Source organism: Coregonus lavaretus (assembly GCF_964263955.1).
Source record: "Coregonus lavaretus genome assembly, chromosome: 22".
NCBI classification, from domain to species: domain Eukaryota; kingdom Metazoa; phylum Chordata; class Actinopteri; order Salmoniformes; family Salmonidae; genus Coregonus; species Coregonus lavaretus.
In genome coordinates this window covers 35,951,126-35,973,024 of record NC_140009.1, presented here as the reverse complement: position 1 = coordinate 35,973,024, position 21,899 = coordinate 35,951,126, and the positions used below count along the sequence as shown (strand labels likewise).

The following is a 21,899-nucleotide window of genomic DNA, read 5'->3' as shown; positions in this document are numbered from 1 at the left end:
GGAATTTACAAATGGTTAATGTATCTCCTCAAGTACTGATGATGTTTTTGGTCATAAAAATAAATAAAAATAACAAGCAAACCTGTGTGTGGTCTGACTCCTCCTATCTGGGTCCCTGCCTGCGATCTGATTGGTGGATTTAATGACAAGCTACTCTGACCTTCTGTTGATACATTCTGTTGAAACATGATAAAGATACACAAGAGTTGTAGATGGCAATGTGCAAGTCTGTGCTTTGATAATGTGCTTTGATGTGCTTTGATTCATGCATGCTTTATTCCTCTGTGTCACTATATAAGGCCTACAAATACCAGTCTGTTACGGGAACACAATACAAAACAGGCCAGGAAAAAAACAAGCTATCAAGCAAGAGAAAGCAAGCAATAAAGAAGGAGAACGGTAAGGTCATTACATACGGTACTGACCAGGTTCCTGAACACGTCTGAACACAGTGGTGCACTCTGCTACTGCCCAGTGTGCCCTAATTACAGCAAATCATTTGGTCAAATCTTTAAATCGCGACTCACAGACATTTGCGGTGGCGGAAGACATACAGAAATGGTCTGCAATATGGGAGATATGTCAGTGTCTTTCATTGCCATGTTCCTCAGTACATCTTTAGAAAGCTTAAGAAACCTTAGAGCTTTAAAGAGAGTAGTTGTTGATTGTGGGGGGCTACTGTACTGTACTGTACGCACATTCATAAATTCAGATTGGACAGTGATTTTGGGAGAGACGTATGCCACGCTATGCAACAGTCTAAGCATTATTAAGCATTAGATTACACTTGTTGTTTCAGCTTGTGAACTGTCTAAGACCAGACCAGAGCTGGACCAACCCATCTGTGTCTGGAAAGGCCTGCCCTTAGCGGAAACACATGGGCTGGTTCAGTGGTAAAAGTTTGGGTTGTACATAACTGTTTGGGTTGTATCGCTAAGTTGTTTTGAGTGCTAATAGCGGGGAGGGTTAGGCTCGGGGCGAAGAGTGAGTTTTGGGGATGTAAGGGGTGAGAGGGTTTGGTCTGGGTTTGGTCTGGTCGCTGTGCTGGTTTGTGTTCCCGTTGCGTGCTGTTGCAGTGCGTGGCCCTGAGAAGCATCATGTGGCTGTGGGAGCAGTCAGGAGCCTCTGGGAGGACTCTCCAGCAGGGGGCAGCGTGGAGGTGGGGGTCCGTCTTTATCGGGGGGGTGTTCTCCTCTTCTTCTTCCTCCTTGTCATGCTCCTCTTACTGCTCCTCAAACTCCTTCTCCGCTGTCTCTCTTAGATGCAAGCTGCCCTGTCCCTCTGTCATCATCCTCCTTCCACCTCTCCAGGATAGAGAGGGGCAGGCCTGTGGAGATGGTGCCTATCCAGAAGGAAGGAAAGCTGCCGACCCCTGGTCCCCCCGTGACACCCCGGTGACCTCGGACTTCTGACCCCTTACCTCTGAACCACAGCAGTGGCTGCTCCTTATAGAATAAAACAGAATAAAATAGAGTAGAATAGAATAAAGAAAATTGTACACTCTTTGAAAAAAAGGTTCCAAAAGGGTTCTTCGGCTGTCTCCATAGGAGAACCATTTTTGGTTCCAAGTATAACACTTTTTGGTTCCAGGTAGAACCCTTTTGGATTCCATGTAGAACCCTCTGTGGAAAGGGTTCTACATGGAACCCAAAAGAGTTCTACCTGGAACCAAAAAGGGTTATTCAAAGGGTTATCCTATGGGGACAGCCGAAGAACCCTTTTAGGTTGAAGATAGCAGCTTTTTTTCGAAGAGTGTAGGGAGGGTTAGTGACTGGAGGGTCCTACTCACCCAGGTCCGTGTCTGTGGTAGCTAGGTAGTGATCATTCTATTAACTCTTGAGTCTCTGAGAACTGAAAACACAGAAAGACAAGGATGAATGAGAGAATAGCAAGCAGCAGAATGACCACAGATCCAGGGCCAGATTATTTGGCGGCATTCAAAGTCATATTGTTTTTACAGTCGCGCTGCACAATTGAGCATCTCAGGAACCGCATTAATAAGATGCACAGCACAATTGCAAAAAAGACATGCATGGAACCTATTGGTCATCACACACCATGCCGAGAGGAGCTCACCTGTTGGCTGGAGTTAGCAGAGGGCGGGGTGACCACGCTCTGGTCCAATAGGGGGTTGAGGGGGGTGGAGCAGGGCAGGTGAGTGGCACGCCAGTAGATGTCCAGGTACTCTGCCAGGTGTTCACATGCATCCTCCAGCTGGTTTTCATCCAGGATCACATCAAACATCTCCTGAGAGATGAGATAGATGGCAACTCAAATTAACACTATATCTAAACGGTAAACGTCAAGGGAATACTACTAACACCCCTAACTGGTGAGTGTACGTATTCCATTAGAGTGGATAGACAGAGTAACGTACACTTTGTGATTGTTGTACAATGGAAATAAATATATAAGTATTATTTTCATTACATACGGGTGGACACTGTGCTAGTTTGTCTCCTGCCATCATCTGTACATTGAGGTGTTTACTTTGAGATTTCCCTCGAGATTTGATGAGCCTCTGAAGAACCTGGGAGAAGGGAAAAAATGATTAACTGACTGGCTGGCTGACTGGCTGGCAGACTGTCAGGCTATCTAGCTGGCTGGCTGACTAGCTGGCTGGCTGGCTAACTGGCTGACTGACTGTCTGGCAGACTGGTTGACTGACTAGCTGACTAGCTGGCTGGCTGGCTGGCTGGCTGGCTAACTGGCTGACTGACTGTCTGGCAGACTGGCTGACTGGCTAGCTGACTAGCTGGCTGGCTGGCAGACTGGCTGACTGGCTAGCTGACTAGCTGGCTGGCTGGCAGACTGGCTGACTGGCTGTCTTGCTGACTAACTGACTGACAGTGTGCTGGTAGTGGATCAGTCCTTACCTTTGGAGAGGACACCTTAACATAAACGATGATAGGAGCCAGGGATGTTTTGAGGAGCTGTGTTGGGTGGTTGATGGTGTCTGCATCCAGAACTACAAGCTGCAGGGTCTTAGCCAGCTCAAAGATCCTCTCAATCTCACTCTGGACCTCAGCTACCACCCCAACACACAGAGAGAATTACAGTCAGGTAGGACAGACCAACAGAACAACAGAAGGCACAGTAAGTACAGAGAAGAGAGAAGAGAAAGTGTAATATCGGTCCTGAGTGATGTCGGTCCAACCATCAACACAACTGTCTAAACGATGTACTCAGGACTGACTGAGGGTTATTCCAGACCCAAAATGAAGATGAACATTTGAAAGCTCCAGAATTTCACTAATTAAAGCTGATGAGGGATGCAGGACATGTCCTCCTCTACTCACCTAGACTGGAGCGTGCATTGGACCTTTCCATGATGGCCTTCTTGTTCAGTACAGACCTTTTAGCCAATGACAGATCAGCAGTCACCCGCGTGATAGAGATTCTGAAAATATTGATACATGTAAATGGATAGATTCTATTTAATTTGACTATTTAAGAATACAATTCCAGCCACACAAGCAGATACACTGCATTCAAAATCACCAAGGATTTTCACAAAACAATTTGACAACTTATTCCGTAGTGGTTCTGGCTGTACCCACCTCCCATCAAACCTGTGTTTCAGGAAGTCAAACAGGGCCTTCTGCATCATGTCCGTTACCTGGGAGACAGAGGCGAGGATGATAATTGGTTAGGAACGTAGAGCGCACTGAACCCTGAATGGTCATGGCCAGAGTCATTGAGGTTTTAGAATGGACGTCCTGTTAGCGCACAATACAAGAGCGCCTCTGACAATTTAGCTAACATTCAAAATCAAATAGCTAAATGATCCATGCTATGACCATCTTAAAACAATTCCATATGTCAGCTTAGTACCCCCCCCCCACCCCTTTCCAAATTATCCTAACCTGCCACGTTAATTATCCTAACCTGCTGCGTAAGTTCTCCTAACCTGCCATGAAAAGTCAATTCTGGTCAATTCTGACATAAACTGTATACTATCTAGTCAAAACTACCAGTCGCCACAACACGCTCCCTGGACAGAAGCTTCCTACACATAGTCTTCCAGAGCACGTTATCGGTGACATCACAGACACTGGTCTACAGGCCTTCAAATGCTGAGTGCATGGACACTTCCTGAACACATCACCCTCCTGACCACACCAACGCACTTACCACCCCCCACTGACTGCAGAGCTGCAGTGAACCATATGATTGGTCAACTGGATGTGTTCTTTTATTAACCCATCCGCCACACATATTTAAATAAAACGTTTTAACAGCTTTTCTGCTACATACAGTATACATTCATTTTACATACACGGTACTTTTAAATACAGCAATCACATAACAATAATACATTACCGAACATAAACTCTTTAATCCCACCCCTCAGCCACTCTCAGCCCATCCCACCTATCACCATAGACCACCCTCGTTTGGTTTCCATGTGCCATATATTTGTCAATTGTGCTGTGATGTTTTACATTAATTTTGAACCTTTCTAATTGCATAGTATCCACAGATTGTGAGCTAAAGATGAAAACCTTTCCGACGAGTATTATTATATTATTGATATTTCTGTCCTTAATATTTTGTTTTTGTTTATTTTGTTCCCTTTTTTCTATTTTATTATTATTTTTGACCTTTATTTAACTAGGCAAGTCAGTTAAGAACAAATTCTTATTTACAATGACGGCCTACACCGGCCAAACCCGGACGACGCTGGGCCAATTGTGCGCCGCCCTATGGGACTCCCAATCACGGCCGTTTGTGATACAGCCTGGAATCGAACCAGGGGGTCTGTAGTGACGCCTCAAGCACTGAGATGCAGTGCCTTAGACCGCTGCGCCACTCGGGAGATTGATTGAATATGGCTTTCAAAATCGCCTAAAACTGCTTTTTGTAAGGTTAATTTTATGTAAATGTTGTGTTTTTTTAACCATTCCTAAACCTGTGACCAGAAACAAGCTACATAGGGGCAATACCAGAATAAATGATCTAGTGAATATGTCTCTTCGCAGCAAAATCTACAGAGCTGAGATTGTTGTGTGCCCCATATACACAGTACCAGTTAAATGTTTGGACACACCTACTCATCCAATGGTTTTTCTTTATTTTGACTATTTTCTACATTGTAGAATAATAGTAAAGACATCAAAACTATGAAATAACACATATGGAATCATGTAGTAAAAAAAAACTGTTAAACAAATCAACATATATTTTATATTTGAGATTCTTAAAATAGCCACCCTTTGCCTTGATGACAGCTTTGCACACTCTTGGCATTCTCTCAACCAGCTTCACCTGGAATGCTTTTCCAACAGTCTTGAAGGAGTTCCCACATATGCTGAGCACTTGTTGGCAGCTTTTCCTTCACTCTGCGGTCTGACTCATCCCAAACCATCTCAATTTGGTTGAGATCGGGGGATTATGGAGGCCAGGTCATCTGATGCAGCACTCCATCACTCTCCTTCTTGGTCAAATAGCCCTTACACAGCCTGGAGGTGTGTTGGGTCATTGTCCTGTTGAAAAACAAATGATAGTCCCACTAAGCCCAAACCAGATGGGATGGCGGATCGCTGTAGAATGCCGTGGTAGCCATGCTGGTTCAGTGTGCCTTGAATTCTAAATAAATCACTGACAGTGTCACCAGCAAAGCACCCCCACACCATCACACCTGCTCCTCCATGCTTTACGGTGGGAAATACACATGCGGAGATCGTCCGTTCACCCACACGTGTCTCACAAAGACACGGTGGTTGGAACCAAAAATCTCAAATTTGGACTCCAGACCAAAGGACACATTTCCACCGGTCTAATGTCCATTGCTCGTGTTTCTTGGCCCAAGCAAGTCTCTTCTTCTTATTTGTCCTTTAGTGGTGGTTTCTTTGCAGCAATTCGACCACGAAGGCCTGATTCACACTGTCCTCTCTGAACAGTTGATGTTGAGATGTGTCTGTTACTTGAACTCTGTGAAGCATTTATTTGGGCTGCAATTTCTGAGGCTGGTAACTCTAATGATCTTATCCTCTGCAGCAGAGGTAACTCTGGGTCTTCCATTCCTGTGGTGGTCCTCATGAGAGCCAGTTTCATCATAGCGCTTGATGGTTTTTGCGACTGCACTTGAAGAAACGTTCAAAGTTCTTGAAATGTTCCGTATTGACTGACCTTCATATCTTAAAGTATTTATGGACTGTCATTTGTCTTTTCTTATTTGAGCTGTTATTGCCATAATATGGACTTGGTCTTTTACCAAATAGGGCTATCTTCTGTTTACTCTCCCCTACAGTGCCTTGCTAAAGTATTAATCCCCTTTGGCATTTTTCCTATTATGTTGCATTACAACCTGTAATTGAAATGGATAAAAATAAATAACGGAAAAGTGGTGTGTGCATATGTATTCACCCCTTTGCTATGAAGCCCCTGAATAAGATCTGGTGCAACCAATTACCTTCAGAAGTCACATAATTAGTTAAATAAAGTCCACCTGTGTGAAATCTAAGTGTCACATGATCTGTCACATGATCTCAGTATATATACACCTGTTCTGAAAGGCCCCATAGTCTGCAACACCACTAAGCAAGGGGCACCACCAAGCAAGCGGCACCATGAAGACCAAGGAGCTCTCCAAACAGGTCAGGGACAAAGTTGTGGAGAAGTACAGATCAGGGTTGGAAACTTTGAACATCCCACGGAGCACCATTAAATCCATTATTCAAAAAATGGAAAGAATATGGCACCACAACAAACCTGCCATGAGAGGGCCGCCCACCAAAACTCACAGACCAGGCAAGGAGGGCATTAATCAGAGAGGCAACAAAGAGACCAAAGATAAGGAGCTGCAAAGCTCCACAGCGGAGATTGGAGTATCTGTCCATAGGACCACTTTAAGCCTTACACTCCACAGAGCTGGGCTTTACGGAAGAGTGGCCAGGAAATAGCCATTGCTTAAAGAAAAAAATAAGCAAACACGTTCGGTGTTTGCCAAAAGGCATGTGGGAGACTCCCAAAACATATGGAAGAAGGTACTCTGGCCAGATAAGTCAAAAATTGAGCTTTTTGGCCATCAAGGAAAACGCTATGTCTGGCACAAACCCAACACCTCTCATCACCCCGAGAACACCAGTGAAGCATGGTGAAGCATGGTGGTGGCAGCATCATGCTGTGGGGATGTTTTTCATCGGCAGGGACTGGGAAACTGGTCAGAATTGAAGGAATCATGGATGGCACTAAATACAGGGAAATTCTTGAGGGAAAACTGTTTCAGTCTTCCAGAGATTTGAGACTGGGACGGAGGTTCACCTTCCAGCAGGACAATGACCATAAGCATGCTGCTAAAGCAACACTCGAGTGGTTTAAGGGGAAACATTTAAATGTCTTGGAATGGCCTAGTCAAAGCCAGACCTCAATCCAATTGAGAATCTGTGGTATGACTTAAAGATTGCTGTATACCAGCGGAACCCATCCAACTTTAAAGAGCTGGAGCAGTTTTGCCTTGAAGAATGGGCAAAAATCCCAGTGGCTAGATGTGCCAACCTTATAGAGACATACCCCAAGAGACTTGCAGCTATAATTGCTGCAAAAGGTGGCTCTACAAATTATTGACTTTGGGGGAGGTGAATAGTTATGCACGCTCAAGTTTTAGTTTTTTTGTCTTAGTCTTGTTTGTTTCACAACAAAATATATTTTGCATCTTCAGTGGTAGGCATGTTGTGTAAATCAAATGATACAAACCCCCCAAAAATCAATTTTAATTCCAGGTTCCTCTATTTCCATTATTAGTCTAATCTCTTTTGACCTAAACTGCTTTTGTTTAATGATGAGTATTGTATTTAAATGGCCTCTAAAGTACATGTAAAAGTGTCCCATACAATAAGGGGATCTGCTGTACCTATGTTGTGTAGAAAAAAGTCAATTATTAATGATTTTGTCTTAGTTAAGAACAAATTGTCATCCATAGGCTTTGATTACATTTCCAATATCCCCGTCCATGTGGAAATTCTGTAAGCGTTATATAAGGCCAATTAAATGGTGGTCCGATTTTATTTTGATGTCCATAATAAATAACTATGGAGATGGTCAACTGGATGTCACTTTATATCTGATTCTCTCTCTCTCTCTCTCTCTCTCTCTCTCTCTCTCTCTCTCTCTCTCTCTCTCCTCTCTCTCTCTCTCTCTCTCTCTCTCTCTCTCTCTCTCTCTCTCTCTCTCCTCTCTCTCTCTCTCTCTCTTCTCTCTCTCTCTCTCTCTCTCTCTCTCTCTCTCTCTCTCTCTCTTCTCTCTCTCTCTCTCTCTCTCTCTCTCTCTCTCTCTCTCTCTCTCTCTCTCTCTCTCTAATAAGGACAGAACTATGTGTGTGGTCTGTTTGTGTAACTATAGGACGTAGACAACATGGGTCTGACTGTTCCTTTCTTTCATCTCACTGAAGACGTGTTAGTCTGACTGTGGCAGTGGGGCTTAGAAAGCGATCATCTCTGCCAGGAGACAGAGAGAGAAACCTTTGCCTAGCCCAGCCTGTGTGGAGTGTGTGAGTGTGTGTGTGTGTGTGTGTGTGTGTGTGTGTGTGTGTGTGTGTGTGTGTGGCGAGGCAGTCTATAAAAATAAAATATATGTCTTCTGAAATAGGGGATAAAACCAAGAACTCATACTGCTGCAACTTCCCTGCTGTCTCGGAGAGGGAGAGAGTGAAAGAGAGGGAGAGAGAGAGGGGATAGAGAGAGAGTAGAGAGGGAGGGAGAGAAGGAAAGAGGGAGAGAGAGAGAGGCAGAGAGAGAGAGAGAGAGAGAGAGAGATGAGATGAGAGAGAGAGAGAGAGAGAGAGAGAGAGAGGAGAGAGAGAGAGAGGAGAGATGAGAGAGAGAGAGAGGGAGAGAGAAATGGCTGACGTATGCTCTCCGGAGCATCCCCAAAGCACATCACAAGAGAAATGCATTAAATATTTCACAGACACACAAAACAAACAGCTCTCAGCCGCCGCTAGTCACACATGAGAGAGAGAGGGTGGCAGAGAGGCAGAGAGAGGCAGAGTGAAAATGTTAAAGCAGAGAGAGATTTAATCTAATGATATGCCTTATTGTTGAGCAGACTCACAATAAGCAGACTCACTCAAACTAAGTCAAGCTCATTACAGTCAAATAACATGCAGTATCATTACAGTCAAATAACATGCATTATATCCCTTACACAGCCTACACATCATATTTTGTATTCTGTATTGGGCATGTACAGTATAAGTGTAGCGGGTGATTTGGACGGAGTCAGGCGCAGGAGGGGGTAATCACAGAATAAAATGGTTTATTCGGCAAATACAGCGAGTACGCAGCAAATGCGTAAAACACTACAGTGTGGTATAACGGCGCACTGGAGAAAACAAAGCACAGGTAAAATATCCCGGCAATACAAATATATAAAGCTCCACCGAGCTATCGTCACCTCCACAATAAACAATCACACACAAAGACAGCTTCTTCTTCTTCTTCGATGAGGTTTAACGGCGGTTGGCATCCAATTTATTGCATTACCGCCACCTACTAAACTGAGTACAACTGAAATGATGGGACATCACCACTTAACACTCCCTGTAACCTTCTGATGTCAAGTCTCGCACACCCAAATACCTCTCTTCAGCTGCCACCACAACCTCAATTTTCTTCGACTTACGTTCCATCCCTGCAGTACAATGAATAACCATTGCTATAAATGCTAAAAATCCAATCTTACTGAAACATATATCACTTGTTGGCCTATCCCTCTGTACTGGTACATATCTACTACTCTCACCACTCTTCCCTCTTGACCGATCTTCCTCTACTTTCTTCACTGCCTCAGCATATGACAACTTCTTCACTACTCTTACCCTGGAAACCTCAACCTGCGTCTCTCGCACGGGACATTTCTGATCCCCAGCCCCATGGGCACCCCTACAATTAGCACATACCACTACTTTCCCCAATGCAACATATTCCTTGTCTCATGCCCTTCTACACACTTCTCACACCTTGGAACCTCCCTCCTACACACTGCTGCCACATGCCCATAAGTTTGACACCTGTAACATCGTAATGTATTCGGCACATAAGCTCGTACAGGATAACTTATATATCCTAACTTCACTTTGTCAGGCAAAGACTCAACTTCAAAACTCAAAAGAACAGACAATGACTCTTCTGTTTCCCCACTCTCGCCACCCTGTTTGCGTCGCACCAAATGACGAGCATCACAAACACCGGGAATCTTCCCCTTCAGTTGGTCAACTTTTACATTTACTGCTACCCCAGTAATCATTCCTTTCAATGGTGCCCTTTTCTTGAGAGCGAAACAATTCACAATTATTTCCCCCATTTGTTTAACTCTGAGCGCCTTCTCCCTCTGACCAACAGAAACACAAACAATTATCACTAGACCACTTCTGGTTACCCTCACCGATTCCACTATACCCAACGCTTTTTTCACCCATCCTGAAACCACAAATGGATCAGCCAAAAGGCAAGGGTCCACTTTTTCTAACAACTTCACTCCTACTGTTACAGACTCATCTTTATCTTGACCCTCTGTGCAAGCCTCGGGCTCCGATACTTCACCCTCATTCACTTCCATTTCTCCTCCTGTCTTCAGCTCACTTTGCTTACATTTTCTACCATTCTTCTTTAACAAACCTTGTCCCTTTTTTCCACCATTTTTTACTGACTCAAGCTCACCCTCTTCCTCCCTCTCTCTCTTAGACCTCCTCTGCCTCTCTTTTTCCCTCCATTCCTCCTCCGTCATCCAAGTATACGTCTCCTTATGATAATACTGCACTTCTCCTGATACACATCTGTTTCTTGCTTTCTCAAGGGACGCCATTTACGAGGCTCTCCCATTTGGCAGTTCCCCCTCAGCACCTTGCAAATTCTCCTCGCCGAGCAAATTATTTTTGACAACACGACGCAACTCCACAAGTTCACCCGAACCCTACCCACACAAAGACATGGGGGGCAGAGGGAATACTTATACAGGTACTGATGAGGGGATATGAACCAGGTGTGTGTAAAAACAAGACAAAACAAATGGAATGATGAGATGAGGAGCGGCAGTGGCTAGAAGGCCGGTGATGACAAACACCGAAGCCTGCCCGAACAAGGAGAGGAGGCAGCTTCGAAGGAAGTCCTGACAATAACACATAGGCTACTTGGTGATTTTCTATGTGATTGTGAGTGGGCAGCACATGATTCATAATGTTACTATATCATAATGTAGTGTAATTTGATCATAATACGTTTATGGGGTTGGCCTAATGGGCTAATGGATGGGAAGTTTGTGTGTGTGTATGTGCATGTGTGTCTCTGTCTGTGTGCGTGTGCATGCATACTTTTGCGTCTCTGTGCGGGTGTGTATGCGTGTGTGCGTGCATGCGTACTTGCGTGCGTGTGTATCGACCAGCTTCTCACCTCATAGCCTTTCAGGGAGGGCCCCACCAATACAACCGGCCTCATGGAGGGAACAACATCATAGGGTGGGAGATGCTCTGTCTAAACAGGAGACACATACACTGGGCTTGGAACAACATATACTTTAAAGAGCATACTAGAGCCCTGAGTTTTAACCCCCCAGTCATTGAGACTAGCATCTACCAACGTGTAATCAAATAAGAACAAAAGACAGTGGAGTAGAGTATTTTACACATCAATCAAAAAAAAAAAATGGTCACGTGCCGAATACAACAATTGTCATGTGCCGAATACCGTGAACTGCTTACTAACAAGCCCTTAACCAACAATGCAGTTTTAAGAAAAATAAAGAGTTAAGAAAAGATTTACTAAATAAACTAAAGTACATTTTTTAAATAACAGTAGCAAAAAAAAAGTGACACAATAGAATAACAATAAGGAGGCTATATAAAGGGGGTACCATTGTTATTACTAGATCTGACACACAGTAGAATAACCTGCATTACCAACATACCTGCTTTTGCTTCTGTTTGGCTTGTAAAAACAAGAGAAAACAGATTTAGCATGAAAGCTAATACGCATGTCTATTTATGGAGAGCAGATGGTATAGTGTCTGAAAATAGGATATCCTGCGGCTCCCTTTAAGCCCCATTCATCCAGTAAAAAGCAGCAACACTATCAGGATTGGAATCTGAATTTCAGCATCCTTCCTAAATTGACTTAATTCAAATGGAGACGGCCTCAACTCTGGATACTGCACATGGTTGATTCTAACGAATAAACAGGCTTTGCTACAAAGAATAGTATAGGATTTTATTGTCCATCCATGATGGACATTTTTCTTTGGCATCACTTTACATAAATCTGGTATGAGAAAGAAGCGGGAGGTCAATCACCCACAGCAGTCACTCACCTGCAGATGGTGGTGTTGACCTCCAGCCGGACGATGTGTTCGCTGCTTTCCTATAGGACAACAACATGGTGCATGAGAACAAGATGAGGATTCAAGGACTATACAAGCAGTGTTATCTTTCCTTGAATCCTCTCCTTGCTTAACATAATATAATAAATATATGCCATTTAGCAGACGCTTTTAGCCAAAGCGACTTACATCATGCGTGCATTCATTTTACCTAAGGGTAGTCCCATGAATTGAACCCACTATCCTGGCATTGCAATCACCATGCTCTACCAACTGAGCTACCAACTGTGCTTCCCGCTGACATTCAAGGACATTTGCTGATGTTTTGAGGAGGAGGCATGGAGAGGGTAGGAGAAGAGGACACAAGGAATCAAGGAAAGACTACTGAGAAAGAGACTTTGGATGTAGCAAGGGGATGCATTCGGAAGGTATTCAGACCCCTTCCCCTTTTCCACATTTTGTTACGTTACAGCCTTATTCTAAAATAGTTTTTTAAAATCCTCATCAATCTACACACAAACCCCATAATGACAAAGCGAAAACAGGTTTTTAGAACTTTTTGCAAATGTATTTAAAAAAACTGAAATACCTTATTTACATAAGTATTCAGACCGTTTGCTATGAGACTCGAAATTGAGCTCAGGTGCATCCTGTTTCCATTGATTGGAGTCCACCTGTGGTAAATTATATTGATTGGACATGATTTGGAAAGCCACACACCTGTCTATATAAGGTCCCACAGTTGACAGTGCATGTCAGAGCAAAATTGTGTCAAGGCACAGATCTGGGGAAGGGTACCAAAAAACATTCTGCAGCATTGAAGATCCTCAAGAACACAGTGACCTCCATCATTCTTAAATGGAAGACGTTTGGAACCACCAAGACTCTTCCTAGAGCTGGCCGCCCGGCCAAACTGAGCAATTGGGGAGAAGGGACTTGGTCAGGGAGGTGACCAAGAACCCGATGGTCACTCTGACAGAGCTCAAGAAGGACATCCATCTCTGCAGCACTCCACCAATCAGGTGGCCAGACGGAAGCCAGGCGGAAGCCACTCCTCAGTAAAATGTACATGACAGCCCGCTTGGAGTTTGCCAAAAGGCACCTAAAGGACTCTTAGACCATGAGAAACAAGATCCTCTGGTCTGATGAAACCAAGATTGAACTCTTTGGCCTGAATGCCAAGCGTCACGTCTGGAGGAAACCTGGCACCATCCCCATGGTGAAGCTTGGTGGTGGCAGCATCATGCTGTGGGGATGTTTTTCAGCTGCAGGGACTGGGAGACTAGTCAGGATCGAGGGAAAGATGAACAGAGCAAAGTACAGAGAGATCCTTGATGAAAACCTGCTCCAGAGTGCTCAGGACCTCAGACTGGGGCAAAGGTTCCCCTTCCAACAGGACAACGACCCTAAGCACACAGCCAAGACAACGCAGGAGTGGCTTCGGGACAAGTCTCTGAATGTCCTTGAGTGGGCCAGCCAGAGCCCAGACTTGAACCCGATCAAACATCTCTGGAGAGACCTGTAAATAGCTGTGCAGCGACGCTCCCCATCCAACCTGACAGAGCTTGAGAGGATCTGCAGAGAAGAATGGGAGAAACTCCCCAAATACAGGTGTGCCAAGCTTGTAGTGTCATACCCAAGAAGACTCGATGCTGTAATCGCTGCCAAAGGTTCTTCAACAAAGTACTGAGTAAAGGGTCTGAATACTTATGCAAATGTGATATTTCTGTTTTTTATATTTTTTGCTTTGTCATTATGGGGTATTGTTTCTAGGTTGATGAGGGGGAAAAACAATTTAATCTATTTTAGAATAAGGTTGTAATGTAACAAAATGTGGAAAAAGTCAAGGGGTCTGAATACTTTCCGAATGCACTGTATGAGAGAGGATGAACCCTGACCTCTGTGCCTGTTTTTGTTCCTGTTTGATCCGCATGGCCTCCAGTTTCACCGGGCTGGGGATGAATGTGATGTCCGCCCCCTCCTTCACCAGCCGACCGATCCACCAGTCATTGCTGTATTTCTGCAGACAAAGAGACAAAATGGACATCAGTCAAGTCAAAATGAAACGGCTGTCAATGCTGTTCCAACAATATGGCAGCAGGGGTTCATGTGGCTAATGTCTTAGTAACTGAAGAGAAAGAGATACCTGTCGTAGTTATGGTCTTACATGTTGTCAATGTGTAAGGACTAGGTTACAATAGCTACTGGTTAAGATAACTGTAACAACTATGAAAATAAATGTAATTAGAGTGGAGATAATGGATGGATGACGTGATAGTGATATAGTGACAGGGATTGTTGAGGATGATGCATACGGAACTCCACTCACCTCTTTTATATGTAGAAAGTCTTTGGTTTCAAAGTTGATAGCAGCACCTTGGACTGGACAGTCCCCATCTAGAGCCCCACAGTAACTCACATTGGTCTTCACTGCAAATGCTACCGGTTTCGACTGGGGAGGACAGAGAGAGACACAAAAGTGTTTACGAAAGGATGCTGTGACCTGACAGTATTCCATCCTATGGGGATCTCTCCTTGGCTCTCTGGATCTGAATAACTGCTTAATTTTTTATATTTAACCCTTATTTTAAGTTGCTTGAGAACACATTGAGAACACATCAGAGGAATAGTTGCAGGGGAGAAGAGAGCTTGAAGAAGGGTAATTCACCTTAGCTCTCTCCATCTGCAGTTGGGCCTGACGTTTGGCTTCAAGCTAATTCACTAACTAAACTCCTGACTCTGCTTACTAACTCTACTAACCTTGGCTCTCTGACTAGCGGGTGGAGGAGAGGTTGCCTACCTTGGCTCTATGACTAGCGGGTGGAGGAGAGGTTGCCTACCTTGGCTCAATGACTAGCGGGTGGAGGAGAGGTTGCCTACCTTGGCTCAATGACTAGCGGGTGGAGGAGAGATTGCCTACCTTGGCTCTATGACTAGCGGGTGGAGGAGAGGTTGCTTACCTTGGCTCTATGACTAGCGGGTGGAGGAGAGGTTGCCTACCTTGGCTCTCTGACTAGCGGGTGGAGGAGAGGTTGCCTACCTTGGCTCTATGACTAGCGGGTGGAGGAGAGGTTGCCTACCTTGGCTCTCTGACTAGCGGGTGGAGGAGAGGTTGCCTACCTTGGCTCTATGACTAGCGTGTGGAGGAGAGGTTGCCTACCTTGGCTCTATGACTAGCGGGTGGAGGAGAGGTTGCCTACCTTGGCTCTCTCCAGCTGCAGTTGGGCCTGGCGCTCGGCTTCAAGCCGAGACGCCTCGGGGTCGTCCTCCAGGGACACGTCGGAATTCGAGGGTCTACTAGTGTAGGAATCGGCTGAACCCTAGAGTGAGGGAGAGAGAGAGAGAGAGAGAGAGAGAGAGAGAGAGAGAGAGAGAGAGAGAGAGAGAGAGAGAGAGAGAGAGAGAGAGAGAGAGAGAGAGAGAGAGAGAGAGAGAGAGAGAGAGAGTTTTTTGTGAACAATGGCCGAATCAGATATAAAGTGACATCCAGTTGACTATCTCCATAGTTATATATTATGGACATCAAAATAAAATCGGACCACCATTTAATTGGCCTCCATATAACACTTACAGAAGAAGAACGAAAGAATCAGCCTACAGGGAGGTTAGAAACACCACACCACACAGGACCCATTTCCCGTAAATAGCAATTTTCAAATCATCGACCAAGAGAATATAAGTCAAAATAGCGTGATACTTGATCTAAAAACACTTACTTCGACTGTATGACTGACAACGTTTCTATCATTCAAATCCAAGCTCTCTGTGTCACCCATTAATTCACATCAGATGGCTTTATGTGGACTCCCTTCTCCAGTACCTGAGATGAGCGCGTTCTGTCTCTTTACCTACTGCAGGTACCTGTCTGGCCTAGCCCTGGCCCTGGCCCTGGACTCATGTGACCTGCCTAGCTGGGACTGGCAGTTCCAGTTCCTGTTCAGTTCCTGCTAGTGCTTTCCAAAGCAGTCCTCTCTGGGGAGCATGTGTGTGAGGCGAGCACTGCAACAACATGCAGTACATATGGTAGTGTTCCAATGTTTAGTTACTGAACTGAATCAAGGGAAACCTTGTAGCATGTACAGTAAGTCTACCGTAGATTGTGCTGCAACAGATGCTGCAACCACATTTTGCCGCAAAGGAGTACACACTATTCTGAACATACTGTATCTTCTAAACTAAACAGTATTATCAAGTTCATATCGCCCCCAAAAGTAAGTCACCACACAATCAAAGCCATAACTTTGAAGACATGAACAGCATAACCAGGGTATGTATCAAGTTATTAAAATATCTCAACACTTTCGGAAAGAAACCTGGTAAAAGGAAGTGCATCCCATCTACAGTAGAAGACACTAATTGCCTCATCGTATCAGCTCACTGTCAGACAATCCTGTCATGGGTAAAAATACTCCCCCTCCTCAGTCAGTCCTAAACCCAACATGTTGTATACTCACCGTCACCGGTTTCCAATCCCCGTCTCCTTTCAGTCCCAGCTGGCCCACACACACCAGAGGAAGACTCCTCACATGCCAGACTGATACACATACACACCCACACACCACTGCCAAATATAGCTCCAAATATAGCTCAATAACAATGGCACAGCAGCAGGCAGCCTTCTCTTTTATCACCTGTCTCTCTCTTTTTTCTCCACCCCTCCCTCTTCCTTCTTCCCTCCCTTTACCCTCTCCCAAATCATTTCTGCAGGCTCGATACAGAGAACAGCTTTTCTCTTTTTTCACCTGTCTCCTCCCTTCTCTCCCCATCCCCTCGTCCCAAAATCATTTGGGCACAAGGCTGGATTCAGCGATCCAGAGCACAGTGTGGATATCATTAAAATATCAAAGCGTGCCGAAGGGGCTGGCATCTAAAGATACTTAGACCACAGGAAGAAACAAAGCAGAATTAACAAGAAATACTCTAGTTCAGTTTGGTTAGTAATGCTGCGGATGAGACTAATACAAAAATATATTGTTTTAACATATCATCTATACTAATGCTTTATAACTTGTTATAAGCATTTATGAGCCTTTATAATGCGTTATAATAATGATTAGTAGTGCTGTGGATGGGAGTGACTAATACAGTAAATGGTTGCATGTGTTTCACATTAGATGTCTTTCTGCATGCAGGTGTAATGCCCTCAGTCTATGCATCATACCATAGGCTTAGTTAATGAATTATGAATTCCCATTGAAGATACATGGATATGTATGAAGAAAACACAGCAAACACACGCTTGACTTCACACTATTCCAGTAACAGTATCCATTTTTGTGGAAAAGGAGCATACAGACAGAGCCGGACTACCACATCTGGTGCCCCAGGGCACCTACCTCCAGGGGGCCCCCCACCCCAAAAAAGGAAAACAGCTAACCTCCTGCAGTTTTATAGCTAATCTCATGTTATTTGACACATCTTGCCATGAGGCTGAGAGAAAAATGTGCTGATTTAGAGCTAATTTCCTGCAATTCTACACATTTTGCCATGAGGCTGTGAGAACATTTTGCAGTTTTAAAGCACATTTTTCTGCTATTCTATACATTTCGCCACGAGGCTGAGATACGTTTTTGCAGTTCTAAAGCAAATTTTCTGCAATTCTACATATTTTTCCATGGCTTATGATGTGTGTATATGCTACCTGGGAGGGCCCGACCTCTAGGGAGACCCCAACCAACATGTTCATATGCTATCTGGGGGGCCCGACCTCCAGGGGGCCCCCAACCCCCCAAAAATATAAAAATATAAATATTTTATACATATTTTGGTTGGGGGCCCTGTGTGTAATCGGTAATCCGGCCCTACACACAGAGCCCTAGATAGAGATATGGCTCTGGGAGCAAAGAAGAATGTAATCAATATAATACTACACAGTACTTTGAGATCAGCTCTACTTCTACACAATCAATCACCACTCATGTATCAATTATTTTTTGACTGTAGACTACTGTCTCTCTCTTTCAGTAGCGGTGTGTGGGTAAAATCACTGGGGAAGGGCCAATTTTTGCTAGCTGACTAGCTAGCCACCCGAGGACAACAACACAACGAGATTCAAGTTTTTCTGTCAATGATGTATCTTATCAATGGGATTTGATAGGAGTGAAGCCAAATCCAAGCTGGCTTCCCTGGACACTTTTTTTTGGTGCGACAGAACCATTCACAGTTGAGCTCGCTCAGTTTAGCTCAACGTTGATTGGCTACGGGCGGCAACAATTTAATACTCATTTGGATCAGACAGAATCAGATAGATGGCCTACACATTGAGAGACAGAGGGGCGCTGTTTCACTCGCTCTGATGATTTCTTCTGTGAGATACATTCAGCCTCTTGCGAATTGAAGGAAAATTATAAAAACACAGAGAGACTAATTAATTCATTATTTTATTTTTTTACATTTTATTTTTTGTAAATTTTTGGGGGAGGCCTGGCTTCCCTTGGCATCCATGAATACACGCCACTGCTCTCTTTACAGTAGCAGAAAGTTGGAACACCGGACAGATTCTGTCAAGTTCCACCCAGTGCTTCCTCAGAGTAGAGTGAGTGTGAGTGTGAGAGAGGGGAGGAGAGAGGAGTAGAGAGGAAAGAGGATCGGAGAGGAGGGAAAGGAGGGGAGAGGGGTAGAGCGAGAGAGGGATAGACTATGGATATGAAGGCCCTCTCTCTCTGACACTGTCCTGGTCTCACAGTCCGACATCATAGCTAGAGTATAGAATATTACAATCTCAGAATATGTCTGTCTTAGAATATTCCAATTTCCACTTCTCTGGTCTGTGAATGTGAGCAGTACAAAACCTGTTGTTCACTTTTGCCAAGAACTCCTTATTGTCAGACACTAGTTGAATGAGATCATTTCCAAAACTTGAGCCAGCGTGTTGTTCTGAAGACTACTGTACCTCTAGTGCAGACACATTGTTGTAAGCAAGAGACAACACCTTTAACTCCTCTTCTTCTCCTCCTCCGAAGAAACATGAGCCTATAACAACAATCACTGCAACATCCACCATATCTCATACCAGGGCTTTAAAAGATCACCCTAAGACCTCACTGCCAACCACACAACAATGAGATCAGATCAATACAGTCATGTGATACTAGGAGAGACACAGGATCCTAGAAGGGGATGACATTCAGTTGGTGTGGCTGTAACACACAGTCTCTATGTGGTGTTGTAGAGAGAGCGAAAGTGAGAGAAAGAGGAAGAGAGAGAGAGAGAGAGAGAGAGAGAGAGAGAGAGAGAGAGAGAGAGAGAGAGAGCGCGTGCTCTACCATAACAGCCCAGGCGTTGGGTAGTAGCAGTAAAACACTCACATAAATCAAATCAAATCAAATTTGTCACATGCTTCGTAAACAACAGGTTTAGCTTATCAGTGAAGTTCTAACTTACTGGCCCTTCCCAATAATGCAGAGAGAAAAAAAGAGAAATAATAGAAAAATAATAACACAAGAAAAAAAGACACAATAAGTAACAATAACTTGGCTATATACAAGAGGTACCAGTACCGAGTCAATGTGCAGGGGTAGACTGTGCTACAGTGTTTTCAGAACCTTGGTGTCTCAACATCAAGCCGACAGTAGTTACCACCCTCACACAGACACACACATTTAACTTATTCTTCTCTGACAGCAACAACTCTTTTGGCCAAAGCGAATAATACATGAGGTAGCAACATGCAGTAGCAATAACATAGTCTGTCCAGGAGGTGGCACCCCACACATAGCAGTCAGTCAGTCAGTGAGTTGAGCCAGCCTCTCTCAGTATAGATTATAACAACACCACTTTCCCCCCAATAACAGTTCAGACATACTCATGGCCTATTTCCATTCAGTCACTCAGATTCTGTTTTTCTAAACCCACGTTTTTGTTGATTGAGATAACACGTTTTAGTTTGAAAATGTATATATCAAATATCTTATGACATGCCATACTTGTACTATTCTATATCTTTTAACTGAACTGATACCCTTTTATAGTTTCCAAACTCAGTATTTAGCAAAAATATCTCAAACAAGATAGCAACAGCAGCATGCAAAGTATAAAGTGGAGCAGGCAAAGTCCAGAGAGGTGAGATGGAAAGACAAAATGTTCCTGTATGTCCAAGAAGGAAGGGGAAAAGGAGAGGAAGAGAGGGGGTTATGCTGACGGAGTGAGTGAACAAGAACAGGCTTTCTGCTGAGGTAGGTAGAGCACGTTGAAAACATGAGGCGGGGTAGAGCACGGAAGAGAGGAGAGAGGGAGCGGTACCAGAGGAGAGGAGAGATAGGAGGAGAGTGATGAGGAGAAGAGCATTAGAGCATTAGATTAGAAGAGAGGTACCCGATTGTGGAAACGGAGAGCAGACGGAAAGACAGACAGAGAGAGAGAGAGCGAGAGAGAGAGAGAGAGAGAGAAAGAGAGAAAGCAACAGAGAGCAACACAATACCTTATTACCGATGAGTCCTGTAGCGCTCGAGTCGGACATGCTTCTACTGCTGCCTGCTCTCTCTTCCTCTCCATCTCACACATGCAGACCCCTCCCCTCCTTTTCTCCCCAGCCCCTCACCACCCTCCCCTCCTCAGCCCCCTCCCCCTCTCTCTCCCCCAGCCCCCCAGCCTCCAAGCCCGTCGTTAGTTACAGGCAGAGAGAGAGGCTCGGCCTAAGTGCTCCATTCTGACATTAGTGCACTGCCTGCCTGCCTGCCTTGGCTGGGCTGAATTCCTCAACAGCCATTTCCTATACAAAATGTATGCCCTAACTGCAGTACTTGTGCTTTGTGTGCCGCATACGCCCTCTCACTGGTCGGGTCGGTTCTGCTCTAGTCTCTCTCTCGGGTCGGTTCCTTCTTTGTTGCTCCTTAATGCAAGAAGACCTTGTTTCTTTCTTTCCTCTTTTCTCAATTCTTCTTCTTCTACACCCCCCTCCAGTTACCATGACCCTGCTTATCCACTGTACTGTAGTGTACCCCTTCTCAACTTCTCTCTAGTCTGTAGAACACACAGACCTAATTTCTCCTGCCAGGTAAGATACATCCCTGTCCTCTGCAGGAAGGAGACTATATTTCTCTTCTCCTGGTTGTAACTGTATTTAGAACCCCTCCCTTTACATTACACGTATTCCCACTGTTTACAACACATCCCCCTCTATATGATCTATGTGATAACTCTCTATGATAACCTCTCTATATGATATCTCTCTATGATAACCTCTCTCTATGATATATCTATGATAACCTCTCTATTTGATATATCTATGATAACCTCTCCATGTGATAACTCTCTATGATAACCTCTCTGTGCGATAACTCTCTATGATAACCTCTCTATGTGATAACCTCTCTATGTGATAACTCTCTATGATAACCTCTTTACGTGATAACTCTGTGATCATGAAGGATATATTTACAAACTAACCAACACCATGGGCCAGTAGCAGAGAGTGGTTGGTATTCATGGAGAATGTGACTGACATGGCACCCTGTTCCTCATGAAAAGGAACTGTAGTGTACTATATGAAATAAGGTGCACTATCTAGGGAATAGGGTGTCATTTCCAATTGGCCGATCATCACTGTAATCATCAGCCACCTCCATAAATAAACTAAACAAAGAGAG

General features: G+C 44.4%; 1 protein-coding gene across 1 annotated transcript; it reads right to left on the bottom strand.

Moving 5' to 3' along the window:
* Positions 1–1,821: 1,821 nt before the first annotated feature.
* Positions 1,822–20,770, bottom strand: LOC311150396 (voltage-dependent L-type calcium channel subunit beta-4-like; the record flags this gene model as incomplete). Its single annotated transcript, XM_084187860.1, has 13 exons — positions 1,822–1,851; positions 2,077–2,247; positions 2,435–2,530; positions 2,877–3,028; positions 3,300–3,400; positions 3,561–3,619; positions 11,391–11,471; positions 11,905–11,924; positions 12,304–12,353; positions 14,211–14,332; positions 14,642–14,764; positions 15,513–15,632; positions 20,732–20,770. The coding sequence occupies 13 exons, from the start codon at positions 20,768–20,770 to the stop codon at positions 1,822–1,824; spliced, it is 1,164 nt and encodes a 387-aa protein (XP_084043986.1).
* Between the last annotated feature and the right edge of the window lie 1,129 nt (positions 20,771–21,899).